Source organism: Dunckerocampus dactyliophorus, chromosome 2 (genome assembly GCF_027744805.1).
Source record: "Dunckerocampus dactyliophorus isolate RoL2022-P2 chromosome 2, RoL_Ddac_1.1, whole genome shotgun sequence".
Lineage (NCBI taxonomy): Eukaryota > Metazoa > Chordata > Actinopteri > Syngnathiformes > Syngnathidae > Dunckerocampus > Dunckerocampus dactyliophorus.
This window is the reverse complement of record NC_072820.1, coordinates 19,389,383-19,407,247: the sequence shown is the minus strand read 5'-3', so window position 1 is coordinate 19,407,247 and position 17,865 is coordinate 19,389,383. Positions and strand designations below refer to the sequence as shown.

Here is a 17,865-nt window from a genome sequence, read left to right as displayed (position 1 = left end):
CCTACTGATGTATAGTACACAATAAACATTCATTATGTACAAACATGTATTTACTGTCAATCATTGGACTGCAACAGACGTTTGGCGCCTCAAAATCCTCTAATCAGCACTAAGTCCAAAGGTCTTTAAGGGCTTAAAAGCACTACGACGTTGTGCACTTTCACACCAAACAGAGCTGAGGGATATTTTTAGTTGTGTTCTAATTAGCCTATAAGCTGCCCATCTTAATGACTACATTTGTCTGGTGCCATCATTAAGGTTTGCTTCATTCATTAGCAAAACATATAGCAGGACTTTAATGCAGTTTAAGAAGAATGCAAATGACAAGGACAGAATGCCTTCCTAGCATCATGAAGAAGCTAATTAGAAGAAGAAAGTTATCACTAAAAAACGTCTCAACAATGTGTCGGCTTGATCATTATTTATTAAAAACACGAGGGAGAGGAAGAGGTTCGTAATCAATCAATCAAGGTGTACTGTATATCTTTGGTGACAAAAGCGAGCACAGAGAATAACGAGACGCAATGACGTCACGAACCGTTCACAACCACCGCGCGGGCCTGCACACCTGAGCACCCGCTGCTCTCACGTCCACTCAGCGTTCCTTCACGGCGCCTTCAGGTACCCTCGGATATTTGAATGTCAGTCAGTATACGCATTTTCGTAGGGAAAGTGGGGGCGTTGTTTTTATTTCGGATCTGCAAAGCGTTCACTTCCGTGTTGTGTCCCGCCAGGAGGAAGCCTGAAGTGGGGTGACGTCTTCGTCTGTCTTGTGGCCATATACAGGCGCTATTGCTCGGTGAACATCTCCGCGAGTGCCTGCCTAACGCTGGGTGGACGTTAGCTTGAGCGGCTAATCGTTCACTGCTTAGCGGGCAGCTTCTCCTTCCTGCTGGACCTGGTTGACTTGCGTCTTAAGGGGTCAACACTGTGCCCTGTATGCTGGTGTGGACTGACAATCAGCTGCCCTTAGGACACGGAAGACGCCATTCCGATGCCAGGTGAAGGGAAGCAAGTGAGGCTAACTAGCTACCAACACAGCAACTAACTGCGACATTCAAACGCCACTATGCCAGCAGGTAAGATGTGGAGGTGGACTGAAAGCAGACTCTACATTCTATCGGTGACATAGACTCTACCCTGACAGCTTTAAATCACTAATCAGCTGCTTTACCTCGCGAGAAAACACAACAAATGCGGGTGTGTTGCGTTCGCGGTGTGGTTACTTTTAAGCTGTGAATTACACATTTAAAAAATACTGAACTTTGACAGCAACTTGAACGTTTATTAAGTCAGGTTAACACAGCTGCCAGCTCACTGCCAGTTGTCAAGTCGCGAAATATTAACTGTAGCAGCTGTTTTTCCGATTATTCAACTTTAGCTGCTGTTTAGACCTTATTGCTTGACCTTTGACCCTGATGAAGCTGGAAGGTGCATTATTTTTATTATTTTTTTTATTATTTTTTATTATTTAAAGGTGATGAAGACACATTAGTCTCGAGGAAAGATGCAAGAGTTCTAACTTACTAACAGGTCTGGGCAGAGCCACTCAGACCTCTTCTTCTTTTATAGCGGGTGGCACACATCACTCAGACCTCCTCTATAAACATGCAACAACTTCCTTGGCACCATCTCAGGGTGTAATTGTACATGTAGTCGTAATCGGATGTTTTGGTTTCGTACACCGATAACCCACACGGTATGCATTAAGTGAGGCACTGAAAGTGTTTATGGTGTCACATGTCTACTCTGTAAACAATTATACAGTGTAGTCCAGCTTTCTAGCAAGTGGTAGTCAAGGTGAGCGATAGTGCCAAGGAGAAGCCAAGAGCTTGAAAACCATCTTCCATTGTTAAAGTCTTCTGTTTGGGAACACTTGGCCTTCCTGGAAAAATATGTAAAAGGACAAAGACAAGTGGATAAGATGAAAGCAGTAGCTTTTTCAGTAGCTGTAACTTGTAATGCTGCACGTCCACAAATGACAAAATTTACTAAAAATAAAAAAGTCTGTCACACTCTTTAAACTCTTACTGTTGGACTTGTCTGCCTTCTTGTACTTTGCTAACAACAAATTGCAAATCAGGAGTGTCCAAAATGCAGCAGATGGGCGTTTTCCGCCCTGTTTTTGAGGCACTGTACGTGTTTTGGCTGTACTTTATTTGAGACATCTCTCCATCTTAAAAGCCTACTTGGCATATACAGAAAGTGGGCTGAATGTTCAGAAGTTTGTGGCCAAAAAGTCCCCCCGGTCTCTTTTGGTCCCTGGTTTACTTTTTTGTCTCCATGGGTGTTCTCAGGGTGGGGGGAATGAGTGTTAGTGATGTTTCTGTATTTTTAGCCGCAGGCAGGTTCTGCTGCGCCCCCTTGAGGCCTTATGGCTGCTCTGTAATTAGTCCCAGTGGTGAACTCATGAGTGAGCAGTCCTGTGACCAGCTGTCTCTCTTGTTTCTGCAAGATATTAGTGTCTGTGACCCAATACGTGAATAGTAAATTATTTAGTGGTATGACGTATCACTGCTCAAAAAAATTAAAGGAACACTTCGAAAACACATCAGATCTAAACTGGGGGGAAAATGATGTTGACTATCTTTCCTGATAATAAGTGGGTGATGTATTAGTAACAAAATGATGCCACATCATTTGATAGAAATGAAAATGATCACCCTATAGAGGGGGGAAATCAAAGACACCCCAAAAATGAAAGTGAAAAAATGATGCAGCAGACTGGTCCATTTAGCTAAAATGTCATTGTAGCAACTCAAAATGATTCTCAGTAGTTTGCGTGGCCCCCATGTGCTTGTACGCATGCCTGACAACGTCGGGGCATGCTCCTAATGAGACTACGGATGGTGTCTGTAGTGTCCTGGGGGATCTCCTCCCAGATCTGGACCAGGGCATCACTGCGGTACCTGTTCGCATGGAGGAGATTCCAGGAGACAGGTAGTTACTCCAGGAGAGCTGGACAGGGCCGTAGAAGGTCCTTAAACCCTCAGCAGGATTGATAACTGCTCCTTTGTGCAAGGAGGAACAGGATGAGCACTGCCAGAGCCCTACAAAATGATCTCCAGCAGGCCACTGGTGTGAATGTTTCTGACCAAACAATCAGAAACAAGCTCCATGAGGGTGGCCTGAGGGCCCGACGTCCTGTAGTGGGCCCTGTGCTCACTGCCCAGCACTGTAGAGCTCGACTGGCATTTGCCATAGACCACCAGAATTGGCAACTACACCACTGGTGCCCTGTGCTCCTCACTGATGAGAGCAAGTTCAACCTGAGCACATGCGACAGATGTGAAAGGGTCTGGAGATGCCATGGAGAACGTTATGCTGCCAGCAACATCATTCAGCATGACCGGTTTGGTGGTGCGTAAGTGATAGTCTGGGGAGGCATATCCCTGGAAGGACGCACAGACCTCTACAAGTTAGATAATGGCACCCTGACTGCTATTGGGTATCGGGATGAAATCCTTGGACCCACTGTCAGAACCTACGCTGGTCCAGTGGGACCTGGGTTCCTCCTGGTCCACGACAATGCCCGACCTCATGTGGCTAGTGTATGCAGGTAGTTCCTGGAGGATGAAGGAATTGATACCACGTTCACCTGACCTAAACTCAATAGAACACCTCTGGGACATTATGTTTAGGTCCATCCGGCGCCGCCAGGTTGCTCCTCAGACTGTCCAGGAGCTCATTGATCCCCTGGTCCAGATCTGGGAGGAGATCCCCCAAGACACCATCCGTAGTCTCATTAGGAGCATGCCCCGACGTTGTCAGGCATGCGTACAAGCACGTGGGGGCCACACAAACTACTGAGAATCATTTTGAGTTGCTACAATGACATTTTAGCTAAATGGACCAGTCTGCTGCATCATTTTTCACTTTCATTTTTGGGGTGTCTTTGATTTTTCATTTCTATGAAATTATGTGGCATCATTTTGTTACTAACACATCACCCACTTATTATCAGGAAAGATATTCAAGATCATTTTTCCCCCAGTTTAGATCTGATGTGTTTTCGAAGTGTTCCTTTAATTTTTTTGAGCAGTATATATCCGACTTAGGGTGACTGAGATGTGTTTTTTCAGAAAAAAAAACTGCTTATTTTCTGAGGAAAAACTTTTCTTTTTTTTTTAACCAAAAATCTGTGAATTTTGGCAGTGCTGTGAATGTTGAATCCTGAATACGCAGGATCCACTGTATTGTATAAGCTGTATTGTCAAACTAAAGGAAGTGTGCTTGTGTGTGGGAAATTGATGCAGCCTGTTCTTGCACACTTTTATGAGCCACTGAGAAAGGAAGTAGACGGACTGATGATATTAATAATCAGCAGTGTGTGCATCTTTGTGTGTGCCGCTCTCACTTGCAGTTTGTTGTGGTCTAGAGGCTCTCATTATCCTCAAAGTGTCGACCACCTCAATTAAGTCATTATGTAGGCCACCGCCACCGTGCGAGCACTGAGCAGACGGCTAGAAGGTGCTAATAAATGGCTTAATGGAAGAAGCAAGGCCTGCTGGGAAATACTGGGGCCATCATTGTGTTTTGACCTTTTTATTTTTGTAACACGTCACCCAGCGTGCATCTCTACAAGTTTGGAATCCTCACTGAATCAAAGCAGATCAAACATGGCGACGATGTATGGCCTGCTTTGTAGCCATGTGATGGTAACATTAACTTGACAGATTCTTATTGTCTTCTTCACCTGCTCTTTTGCCACTCCTCTTCCTGCTAGCTTCCATGTGTAGCTGCACCATAACGCTCGCACTTTGGGAAGGTTTGAATGCACCTTGACATGAGAAGGTTCCACTGCTGTCTGGCTGCAGTGCTCCAATTAATGCAGCACTTTTGAACACAACAATATTGCGATTATGTGAATAGTCTCTCTTTTTTATGTGCTTTGGTAGTTCAAAAAGCATGTAATCATTTACACAATTGTGATAGACTAGCCGCAGCAAGTGACCTTTCTGAAACATAAACACTTCCTGTCTTTCACTTTTAATGTGTACCCCTGCTCGCTAAATATAGCGACGATTTTACTAAATTGGCAACGCTGATCCCACCTGCTACATCTTCTTATTCTCTGACAGATGAGGTGCATATATTGTGTGTTAAGAAATTGACTTATCCCATTCCGATGTGTTTATTCCATTCGTCCATCCATCCATTTTCTTTGCCGCTTCTCCTCATTACGGTCGCAGGGGCATGCTGGAGCCTATCCAAGCTGATTCAGGCGACAGGCGGGGTACACCCTGGAATGGTGGCCAGCCTATCGCAGAGCACATATAGACAAACAACCATTCACACTCACATTCATACCTATGGACAATTTAGAGTCGCCAATTAACCTAACATGCATGTTTTTGGAATGTGGGAGGAAACCGGACTACCCGGAGAAAACCCACACACGCACGTCGAGAACATGCAAACTCCACACAGAAATGCCCAACGGAGAATCAAACCCAGGTCTTATTCCAATGTGTTAAAAATGTGTTTACCAGCAAGTAGGGGTGTAACGGTTAACATTGGATGTATTGAACCGTTTTGTTTCTGCATGTTCGGGTCGGTCCACTTGCGTACCATTTCGGATATACACTCCTGATCAAAATCTTAAGACCAGTTGAAAAATTTCTAGAATTTGCATTTTGCCCATATGGATCTTAATGAGGTTTTAAGTAGAGCTACAATATGCAAAAACAAGAAGGGGGAGTGAGACAAAAAGCATTTTGAAAACGTAATTTATTGTAAACAACAATTAAACTCAAATAGGCTGTTTATCAGCTGATCAAAAGTTTAAGACCATCGCTCAAAAAATAACAAAAACTCTCCAAACCAGAACAAAAAATTACCTCAGTAGGAGGTTTGGGCATGCTTGGTGCAAGTGTTTCCAGGAGGCTAGTGGGAACATTGCTCCAAGTGGTGAAAATGGCTTCACCAAGAGTCAAGATTCAAGAGTTTTATTGTCATATGCATAGTAAAACAGGCAGTTATACTATGCAATGAAATTCTTATTCTGTTCATTCTCCCAAGAAAAGAAAGAAAACACAAGAAAAAGAATAAGAACATAAGAAACATATGTACCAATAAATTAAGCAACAACAACAGAAGAGACATTAATACAGATAAATAATACAAATAAATAAATAAATACAGTGCTATGAGTGTGTGCGTGTGTTGCGTGCGGCGTGTGTGAGTGCTTCGTTGAGAAGTCTGATGGTCTGTGGGTAAAAGCTGTTCGCCAGCCTTGTTGTCCTGGACTTCAAACTCCTGTAGCGTCTGCCTGACGGTAGGAGTGTGAATAATGAGTGTTGTGGATGTGTGCTGTCCTTGATGAGGTTGTGTGTTCTGCGTAGGACTCTAGATTTATAAATGTCTTGCAGTGAGGGGAGGGCTGCCCCAACAATGTTCTGTGAGGTCTGGAGTGCCTTCCTATCACGTGTTGTACAGTTACCGTACCAAACAGTGATGGAGGCTGTAAGGACACTTTTGATAGTGCATCTGTAGAAGCAACTAAGGATTTTGGTGGACATGCCAAAGGCCAAAGAAAGGCCAAAGGCCAAGGGCATCAACTGTCTGGAACTGATGGCCATTTTTATAAACTTCCCTTGCCATCCATCCCCAAATGTTCTCTATGGGATTTAAATGAGGGGAACATGCAGGATGGTCCAAAAGAGAGATTTTATTCTCCCTGAAGAAGTCTTTGGGAACTGCAGCGTTGTCCTGTTGAAAAACCCAGCTGTTACCACACAGACGAGGGCCCTCAGTCATGAGGGATGCCCGCTGCAACATGTACAGCATCCGCCGTTTGACGACCCTGCACCACCTGATTTTTTTTTTTTTTTGGGGGGGGGGGGGTCTACCACTTGACTTTTTTGATCCATAATGCTCAGGATCTTTCAAAAAAATTATAATGACTGACTTACTGCACCGACCTCAGCAGAAATGGCACGCTGCAAGAAGCCTTGCTTATGCAGCTCCACAATCCGACCACATTCAAAAAGAGAAAGCTTCTTAGCTTTAGCCATCAGGAGGACATGCCAGTGTGAATGCCTGACAGAAAATGAAAAATTTTAGCAGATATTGGCTTTTATAGCCTGTGGTCTTAAAGTTTTGATCAGGTGAAAAACAACCTATTTCAGTTTTTTTTGTTTAAATTACAAGTTTTTTTGTCTCACTCCCCCTTCTTGCTTTTGCATATTGTAGCTCTACTTAAAACCTCATTAAGATCCAAATGTGCTAAATGCGAATTCTAGCAATTTTTCAAATTGTCTTAAAATTTTGATCAGGAATGTATTTTATGCTATTTTCTCATTAAATTTATTACTAGAGTGATCTAAGCGCTTCACGTGGCACTAAAGTCCTGGCCGAGTTTCCGCACGGATGCCTCTGAGTGTTGGACACTACTGACTGAGGGGAAGAACGCTAGTGGCTCGCAGGCGTGACAAATGGCATCATGGCAAATGCAAGCGAGAAGACTGAGCTGAAAGACCCTCCCATCTCACTACAGTCTCCTGCTTGGGAACACATTGGCTTCCCTGTTAAAATTACGGATGGACAAAGGCAAGTAGATAAATCCAAAGTATAGGGGTTTCATGAAACGAGACGATACACAAGATTGGGTCTACGAGACGAGATATTAACATTACAGGGTTAGGGTTAGGATTGGTTAGGGTTAGGGTTAACATTAAGAAAAGTGCAATGAAAAAATATGAAAATATATGACAATATATTCCAATCTACTAATTAAATTTCTACTACTACTACGTTACACTCTTCTGCACCCAGTGTGTATGCTACCGGCCCTGCTGCCATTCACCAAGACAAAGAAACTGTATGACTGACAAAAGACTCACTACGTTCTAGGGGTGGAGGAAATAATCGATTTGATTCCGCATCTCGATGCAGACATTCGGTATTATTAATTGATACATAAATGTCGATAATCGATGCTGACGGAACAAAAAAAACTGAACATAAAGACACAAAGCCGAAGTGCCGGCCGGACAGTTCATGGTGGTGTACCTAAGTGTAAGACACTACCATAATGGCTGAAAGTAAACTCAGGACCGCAAAAATAGTATTTTGTCAGAGATTCTATGCTCAGGACGAGGAAAACAGACACACATGCAAATGGAAATCTATTGAAGCTGACAAAATTATTAAGTTTATTTTCATTTATTGTGTGATTAATTAAGTTATTATCGTCCCAGGCCTAGTGCCCACAAGGCATTTTTTTCTGAACGAGAAATGTTGTCACATTTTAATCTCGCAAGATCTTGTGACACAAGATTTTGTGACACCCCTACTGAAGAATACTGTGTAGATTATGTACTTCTCAGTCTCAAAACACTATGGTCAAATACGCAAATGTGCCAATTGAGACACAGCCATGTTTCCTTATGAGCATCACGCATAGCCTGCTTGTGTGCGTGTGTGTGTGCGCGCGTGTCACTGCATTCTTCCTAGTTATGTTTATGTCACAGTGCCATTGTCCATTACTCGCATAAACCAGATGCCAACACACATGCACTTTGCTATGCACATGAATGTTCAAAATCGTCACGCTCAGTCTACATAATTACACTCCCATCAGGATGATTAAAACAACATACACACACACACCCTTAGATCTGTGTGTGTGTGTGTGTGTTTAGTGTGTGGCGGAGGGCTGCTGGTGGTGGCCTAATAGGTTCTGAGGGTGTTGGAGCATTTTAGTGGTTTTGACTGTGCAGCACTGCAGCTTCACCTGCAGTGTGTTTGCTGAGGGGAAGCACAGCAAGGTCAGACAGTGAGTGGGCGTGCGAGGGGGGAGAGAGAGAGGGAGACAGAGTCAGAAAGAAGACGTCCATGTCCACCTGACAGGCCAGCCGCCGCTTCATCTCCTGAAACATGGATTCAGAGAACAACGAGTCTGGTAGGAAGCTAGTTTTGTTATGTGTATGTGTACGTGTGCGTGTGTGTGTGTGTCTGTCTGCATGCGCACGCGTGTAAGTGCTGTCGAGCACTGAGATGTGCGGTTTGCTAAAGAAGCCAGCATTTTATCATCCATTGATCTGCTCTTGTCTGAACCATCCAGCCCTCTTGTCCTCAGTCTCCAATCAGCTGCGAGCATCCTTGAGGCACACAGGCATGTGGACCAATGGGAGCGAGGGCAAAGATTTGATGAGGTCATAGCAGGTGCTGGACTCTCCTCTTCGTGACCACCATGATGATGATTGTTGTGGGCACTGTGTCTTTTGCTAGCTAAAATACTAATACACGTTTACTGCTGCTGTGCTCTGTCGTCCTCCAGTAAGCATTGGCAGGTGAGCGTGAAGGGCGCGTGTGAGTGAGCGCAGCCGTGTTTTTGCTGCGGGCCAGCAGATGTTTGATTGGCAGCAAGCCTAAAGCTTTAGAGGACATTGAGCTTGTCTTTCATGCGCCGTTAAGTCCCTCCCACTGCTGTGTTGTACTCTCTCTCTCTCACACACACACACACACACACACACACACACACACACACACACACACACACACACACACACACACACACACACATAGCTTCAAGCTGAATGTCCAAGCTTCCTTATGAGGAAGTGAAAAGAGGTCCCTCTACATATTCCAAAAATAAAATGGATTTCTTATGCATTAGGTATGTTATATTATTAGATATTACACTAATTTGCTTTGTCAGCTATAACGCAAAGCTAAACTATGGATGTTTTTTTTTCGGATGGTTAGCATACATTGTCCATAGGTATGAATGTGAGGGTGAAGGGTTGTTTGTCTACATGTGCCCTGCGATTGGCTGGCTACCAGTCCAGGGTGTACCCCGCCTGTCACCCGAAGTCAGCTGGGATAGGCTCCAGCAAGCCCCCGCAACCCTAATGAGGAGAAGCGGCATAGAAGATGGATGGATGGGTTAGCATACAGGCCAAATCCCAATGTTTTTGGCCAATGATGCCAATTTTTTGGTCAGAACTGTATAGAATACAACCTTATCAACCTAATTTATACAGCCATAGCCAAAAACATGAGCATCTTTGGAATGACAACATTTTTGGCCATGACTGTATATTGACCTGCTGTGGTGAACCTTCCTAGTAGTGACCAGCCAACCAAAATTACCCCAAGAGCGCAGCGATAACTCATCCAAGAGGTCACAAAAGACTTCACAACAACATTCAAAGAACTGCAGGCCTCACTTGCTTCATTTAAGGTCAGTGTTCATGACTCCACCATAAGAAAGACACTGGGCAAGTAAACTTGTATACTTGAATAGGGTATGAAACATATGTGAGGTGCTAGATTTTTGTGACTTCCCGTGAGCGTCGGGATGAATTTAAACTGGAGAAGCTTCTTGAGGAGAATTAAGGAAGATGTGCAGCTAAATCCTCTGACTGCGCCATTAAAAGCAGTACACCCCCAATCAGCCCCCACCTACCCACCCTTCACTGCAGACCTCACTGCGCTGCACTTAACTGACTGGCTGAAATAGTTTGTGGGTCATCAGCATGACTGATGAGCTCAAGAATGGGCTGGAGGGAGAGTCGAGGATGGACGATGGACGATGGAGGAGCACATTTGATATTGGACTCACTTGTCACCTTGATGCCTAACAAGCTTCCTTTCCTTTCATCCTTCCGCCTAAGATGGCTCCTTTCTTCTTTTACATCCTTCATCTGGCTTCATCCCTTTTTCCCCAGTCTCCCTCCTTCCTCATGGCTGCTATCTTTCTCCCCTTCTTTCATAATGGCTTGAAATGACTGGTAGAATGTTTTGTGCTGCATTTTGCTTTGATGTTTATTTTGGGGCTGCTCAGCAATGCTGGTGGCCTTCGCTTGCCACCAGACTGATGATACAACCAGTTGAGGGGGAGGTCCTCTTGAGTGCACATCATTGGACTGATCACGATTAAGGGCATTGTAGGCCCCCTTCATCTAGGAAACATAAACCTCTGGGATTTATGCTGCTCACTTTCCACTTCCTGCCTTTTTGTCTTCCCCGCATGAGTATTTAAATGAGTCACCGCTTTACCGCCGCTCCGCAGTCAGTCTCCATCTTTAGATTTTAATTCCACTGGAAAGTCATCCTCAAGGTGAAAAGCTTACTGTGAAATTATTTTTGCATCAGCTAGCTCATCGAATCTAAGATAATGTTAAAGCCCTGTGCTGTGCCAATAATAATATTGTTGCACAATGTGAACTACATGGGATTCCTTCACGCTTCCTGTGTCCCATTCCCATGACTGTCTCTCGGGGAGCAAAGTGGCATTTTGTACTCTTCAAAGTTGAAAAGCAGGACGTGGTTACACATGTTCCTGCAAACTATCAAGAGTTCAGTGCAAGATTTAGATAAAAACAGAAGAACTCTGCTTGTGTGTCACTGACACCTCACCATCACTTTCATTGGTTTTGGCTTCACTTCCTGTGTATTGGGAGCATCTCCATGGCAACCACGAGACCCCCATCTTTCATCAAGTATTTGTCCTGCTTGTCTTGACGGCCTGCCGTCAGTCCGTTCGCTTGAAGCTCAGCAGTGTGCAGAATCAGTTATTGTTGTCCTGTTGGTGAGAGCAGGTGTCTGTTTACTCCTGCTCCTGTCTTTCATTGTAACCTGAGCTTGTGGGGAGCTGCTCACGTTGCTGCCCTGCGGCATCCACTTCTGAAAGGAAGCATGAAAGTTGACCCAGGAGCTACAGCAGGTGATGTTGTTGAAGAACCTGTGAGCATGTGGTTGTGCCTGACTTAGTTGGACCTGCTGAGGCGGCGAGGACACGTTTTCTTTCGTGGGTTTCTGGCAGCCATGTCGTCGTCTTTCTGCGTCAACTTGCGTCGCGGCGTCCTGAGGACATATAGACAGGTTCCTCGCAGTGAGGAGCACGGAACCTTCACTTACAGCCCAACGCTAAACAGGCGAGCACGGATGAGTTCTGGTAGGTCCAAGATTGGCCTGAAAGGTTCTCCTTGCATTAGGGCTGGGTGATATGGACCAAAATTCATACCCAGATATATTTAGGTTGGCTATCGATATACGATATACATATATCCCGATATTTTTTTAAGCAAAGTGAGTTTAGACAAAATCAAAGCCAAATATGTGTGTCAAGTTGGTTTATTAAAATAAATACTGAAGATGAGGATGTTTTTGTAAAATTCTAAAGCTTCATGCAAGATGCACATAAAAAATGTTATCTAAAAATAGCCTCTAAAAGTCGGCCATTCTCTTTTTGAAATAAATATAGAAAAAGTCAAATATAATGTTTTTTTTATAAAAACAAACCTTTAGCTCATAACAAAAGAGCAAAATATGAAGGCATGCCCGGTTTTTAAAAATTTTAAAATGTCAGCAACTCAAAAATACTTTAAATTCAACAGTAGTATTTTTTTAGGTAAACATTTTTAGAAGACACAAGCATGTCCTTATTTTTTGCCAGGAACACCAACCTGTCAACTGCATCAGGCTGAGCAACTGTTTGTCTAACTTACTTGTACATTTGTGGTAGAGCTTGAAATAATATAATGCCTGATACAACTAAAGGTACCTTTTTGTTTGGAAAAATATAACAATGACAACAAAAATAGCCCATAAGAGTTACATTTTTTGGCAGTACAATGCTTTGGCTATTCATGTAAGAACTTTTGGTTATGATTTTGGCTATTATCAAGAAAACCATGGAAGTTGCTAGATATCGGCTCTTAAATTAAACTCTTGTGAGCTATATTTGTTATCATCATTATATGTGTCTAAACAAATGTACCTTTAGTTGTACCAGGTATTAAAATGGATCAATAAACTGAAGAAACAAGGGTGGTATAATAATTTCTTCCATGACTATATTTGACAAACATTTAGATAGCAATATTTTAACAGAATACAGGGTTTCCCCTAGGATTTGGTGAAGCTGTGGTGGTGGGCTGCATGGGTGGGCGGACTGCTGCTGCTGTATCGGGCCACTGCTGCGTTTGCATTTTTAAAAAAATAACAAATAGCAATTGTGTGTTATTTATTTATTTATTTATTTATTTATTTACTTACTTACTTACTTTTTTCAACAACCAGCAGAACATGAACCGAGAACATTGCAAAACTGAAATTTAATGGCAAAGTTGCTGAGAGCCCCCTTTTGTTACCTGACCTATTTAGTCATATAGTATTATGTGACTATTAGTACAAAAGTACAACATTTTGTACCATTTGACTCAAACCTACATTTAATTTGGTTGCCTGTTTTAGAGTAATATGAATACGTTATTTAACAAAATAAAGCGCAGTAAAACATTTTTATTATATTTTAAATCGTTTTCAAATAATAATAAGTTATAATAAGCGCAAATAATAAGTTATGTATGTATCTATATAACAAAAATATCCATGAATACAATATATTACTTAAAATTGTTTTCAAGTTTTAAAAACACCCTAATTTTTAAGATGTGGTGCACCGCCACGATCAATTACATGTAGCACAAACCCTGAAATATCCAAGCAGCAACGTGGTGTTTGTACTCTTATTTGCTCTGTCAGTTCAAATCTTCAAATTCTGCATAAAGAGGCGGAAATTAAAAATGTGTGTTTTTTTTCTTTAATCCGATTAATCGATTAATCGGAAAAAAGTAATCGCCCTCTTTAGTTGCAACCCTAATTCGATCAGTTTCATATGTAAGGACTGACTGATCGCTGATCTCCAAATTGGCGCCGACTGATTGGTGCATGCTGACATTGCACATAACTTTTGGATTGCCACATTATCATTATTGGCGTTTTTATATGAGGCTGTAATTAACTCCTCTCTACAGACAAGTATGATATTGTAGCGACTCAGAGGTTTTGTGTAGTGTTAAGAGTTTGTGATGTGTGACTGTGAACGCATCAGGTGTGCGTGCCTGTGTGTGCGCGCGCGTGTTCAGCACTATGGAGGAGGACGGCTGAAGTGCATGTGTGGAGACGCTACGTTTGCTGATATTCTTTGAGCTAGGTTTGCTAAAAGCAACAAGCTGACAACAGTAAAGCACAGATGTGGCTCATGGTATCGGTGTAGTTATATGGGATAGATAGTATCGGAACTTTCCACTCCGTAAATTACGGAAGTACCGGAACCTGATACTGATACTGATACTGGATCAGCTCGGCCCCATACCTAAATCCACGCCAGCTTTTCTGTGACCTTTTGGATGAATTCCACCTGGAATATTTGGCCATTTGGTAACTGTTAGAAGAACTTAATAGAAGGCGGGAAGTATAGTCCCTGTCTACACGGGAACGTTCCTGAGGGTTTTTTGGTTGGGTTGAAAAAAGTTGCGTCCACACTGTGCCATATTAGTAAATAGTTGCATCCAGACAGGAATGGATTCCTCGGTGAAAATGATGTAATACAGCTGTCAACATGTCCAAAGAGAGACACCAGTGGTAAAGTCTTGCTGCTGTCAATATATTACCGCTTACTTCACTAACTTCCTGTGAATAGATGTGTATATATGAGTATGTAGTGTATATGAAGTAGGCCTACATGAAGACATAAAAGCCAAGGAAAAAGGATCATGGACAGTCTCACAATAAATGAAAGCTTTTTGCGCGACTTCAGAGGTGAAATTGTATGAGGTCAAAAAGTATGAAAATCCTTTCCCCCCCCTCTTCCAGGAGTGTGCGGCTGCTGTGGGCCATTGAGGCCGCGCTACAAACGTCTGGTGGATAACATCTTCCCTGAGGACCCCAAAGTAAGTCCTAAATAAGTCTTCAGAATTTCCTCCAGGTTTACAACTTTGGGGTGGCAGGTGGGGGGCACCGACATGTGCACACAGGAACGTACGCAGACAACTGTGATGCAATTGCTCCTCTACAGTTACATTTGTGGTGCAAATATGCATGTTGCATATGTGTGTGCGTGTATCAGTCGGGTGCGGAGGTCTGGCAGACGCGTACACATGCATGCACGCAGCGTGATAAATTGTAAGTATGACCATGTAGAGACAGAAATGAAATGCTGTCATGTGAATAATCTGATCTGTTCTATATGAAAGGTATCCTTAAAGGAAAACTGCACATTTTGGGGAATTTTGCCCATCATCCACAGTCCTTATGAGACATGAACACACGTCTTTCTCTTTTTTATGCGTGCTAAAGATATAAAAACATATAAACAGATACAGTATAAAGATGTAAAAAGAGACAGCTCATTACTGCATGTAATGGGATCCACCCATGCCGCCCGACAAAGACCGCTATTAAAACACCTCCAAAAACCTCCAAGAATTTATGGTTTTATATACATACTGTGACCATGTAGTAACAGTTACATTCATGATGACATGTAATACTTACAGTATTTTCACATATTGTGGTCCTTTTTAAGCATTACAGGAACTTTCTACCTGGGTGCATTGATTTCACATACCAACATAGAAACGAACACCTACACCCGCGTTAACTTTTCCAAACTCAGAAATGAAAACACAGCAGCAGTAGCAGCAGCTCCAATATGTAGTGTTACCTTTTGGTAGTGGCTTGAGGCATTGTGAGTGCGGCGCTGACGCACTGTGAAAGACATACCTATGTGTTCATGTCTCACATAAGGATTGTGGCTGAAAAGTGCAGTTTTCCTTTAAATGATTTCTGTTGTGGCCCTATATAAAAACATACAATTAAATCAACTTGACCTTCTTGGGAGAGGGCGGGAGGTGCCCCTGATATAGTGGTAGAGGAAACACTGGTCTTATTTACTATAAATTCCAGTGTATAAGCCACTACTGTTTTCTTAAACTTTGAACCCTGCGACTTATACAGCAGTTCAGCTAACTTATGGCTAAATTCTAATCTTGTGACATCTCCTTTACTTCAGAACTTGTAATTGTTTAAATACTGTGCTGCTCGCGAGTCAGTGCACTCACCACAGGCCATTGGAAATCGCAGTAGGTCATTATGTATAACAGTATAACAACAGTCTGACTTACAGTGTCATCTTACTAAGAACACTATACTGATCACACAGCAACTTAACACTCAAAAGTATACCTGAGAAATATACAAACATGTACCAATAAAAGTTTTATATAATAAAATAAAATGAAACGATACAACTCTTTTAAAGTTTTCCCATAATGCATTGTGTCTGAGCAACGCATTCATTGGGGCACTGCAATGACATCAGCCTCCCTCTGGGCTCCTCTGGCTCCCTCTGGCGGACAGAGGCAGCATTGCAGCGCCATCCATCCATTTTCTATGCTGCTTTTCCTCAAATTAAATGCTTTACTCAATTGAAATGCATTATGGGAAAACTTTAAAATGTTTTTTTTTTTTATTTTAAGCTTGTATTGGTACATGTATGTATATTATTAGGTATACCTTTTGACTGTTAAGTTGCTGTGTTTGTAAGGTGGCACCGTGACTGTTACATTGAGTAATGACCTCCTGCAATTTTGTGCGCCACAATATGCCATTTTATGATGCGGACACGTGCAGCTTATACACCGGCACGGCTTATATACAGTATGTACAAATCAGGTTTTTCCTCTAAATTTACTGGGTGTGGCTTGTACACCGGAATTTACGGTAGTCTTCATAAGCACAAACGGTGTCAGTTGTTCAGACGTCGTTAAAGCTTTGAGCAGCAGCGTTTGATCATGTGACCCTGTTAAAACACATTTCCACTCACCAGGGAGGGATGTGTCTCTATTATTACTTTAGAGTCCTCCACCCACACACTCTCTGGGGCCTTTGGTGTAATCGAACAGGTGCGGTGGGAAATGGAAACGCTTGAATCAGTCGCCACCTTGTCAAATTAATTATTACTTGTGGAGAACCCGAGCACAGGAAAAGACTCTGGGGAGGTTATGTCTCAAATAAACTCCCCCCTCCTCTTCACAAGTGACCTGCAGGGAAGTGTTTACTTTTATTTCATTTTTGCTGCTTTTCACTACCTGATGTACATTAGCTTATAGCATGGTTAGCGTGATGCCATTTAAGAACAAACATAGATACTTTCCTTTTCTCACCACCTGATTTTGTTTTTTTTTTTTGTTTCTTCAGGATGGTCTGAGCAAGTCAGACATGGAGAAGCTGACCTTCTACGCCGTGTCAGCTCCGGAGAAGCTGGACAGGATTGGAGCGTACCTGGCCGAGCGGCTAAGCAGGGACGTGGTGCGGCATCGCTACGGGTGAGTCAGATGAAGCCTTCCCTCAACTTAATGCTTGCTGTTACCATTGGACTGCTAATAAAGGCAATAAATACTAGGGGCAGAATTTGTAGCTAGTCTACCACCGAGATCAAACTTAAGCAAGCACTGAGACTAGATAAGTTATTTTTGTGAAGACATTGCTTGTGAAAGCTAAACTGAAATGCTGTATGGAAAATGTGGAATTATGGGAAAAGAAGTGGAATGTAGTTAGTCTGAATGTTTTGATACTGGAATGTTTAAATGGTTTGAGAAATTTGGAAAAATAAATTTATTTCAGTGTGAATTTTTGGGGTGGAAAATGTGGAATTCCAGGGAAAATGGGAATTTTTGGGATGTGGAAAATAAATAGCCTGACTGTTTTGAATGAGCTGAACATTTTGGTGTTTGAATGTTTGGTGGAATGTGTCAATATGTCAATAGGCCTGAATAAGCTGAACATTTTGATGATGGAATGGTTTGAATGGGTCAAGAAATGTGAAAGTAGTTGAGATTAAAAAAATAATCATTTTAGTGCACACAATGTGATAAATACTGCAGATAAATAACAACAGGTCAGTCGGTGGTTCGTGGCTTCATCTTAGAATACTCAAGCATGGCTACAATATCCATTTTTACCACACACATTTAAGCAGTGAAAAACAGATTGTAACGCTGACACTAACTTGTGCAACACCTGGAATGAAGGCTGTTTCTCCATATAGTTTCACATCATTTGATGCTA

At 42.5% G+C, this 17,865-nt stretch overlaps 1 protein-coding gene across 5 annotated transcripts in view; it reads left to right on the top strand.

Annotated features, from left to right (window-relative positions):
* Positions 1–603: 603 nt before the first annotated feature.
* The window catches only part of efr3a (EFR3 homolog A (S. cerevisiae)), a 46,244-nt gene continuing 28,982 nt past the window's right edge, over positions 604–17,865 (top strand). Inside the window, exons 1-4 of one of the 5 annotated variants that reach the window (XM_054763698.1) lie at positions 604–621; positions 735–1,079; positions 14,611–14,687; positions 16,996–17,123. In XM_054763698.1, coding sequence (XP_054619673.1) covers positions 1,070–1,079; positions 14,611–14,687; positions 16,996–17,123 — 215 coding nt within the window. In that variant the 5' untranslated portion in view covers positions 604–621; positions 735–1,069. The other 4 variants (XM_054763690.1, XM_054763720.1, XM_054763679.1 and 1 more) reach the window with 4 other exon arrangements.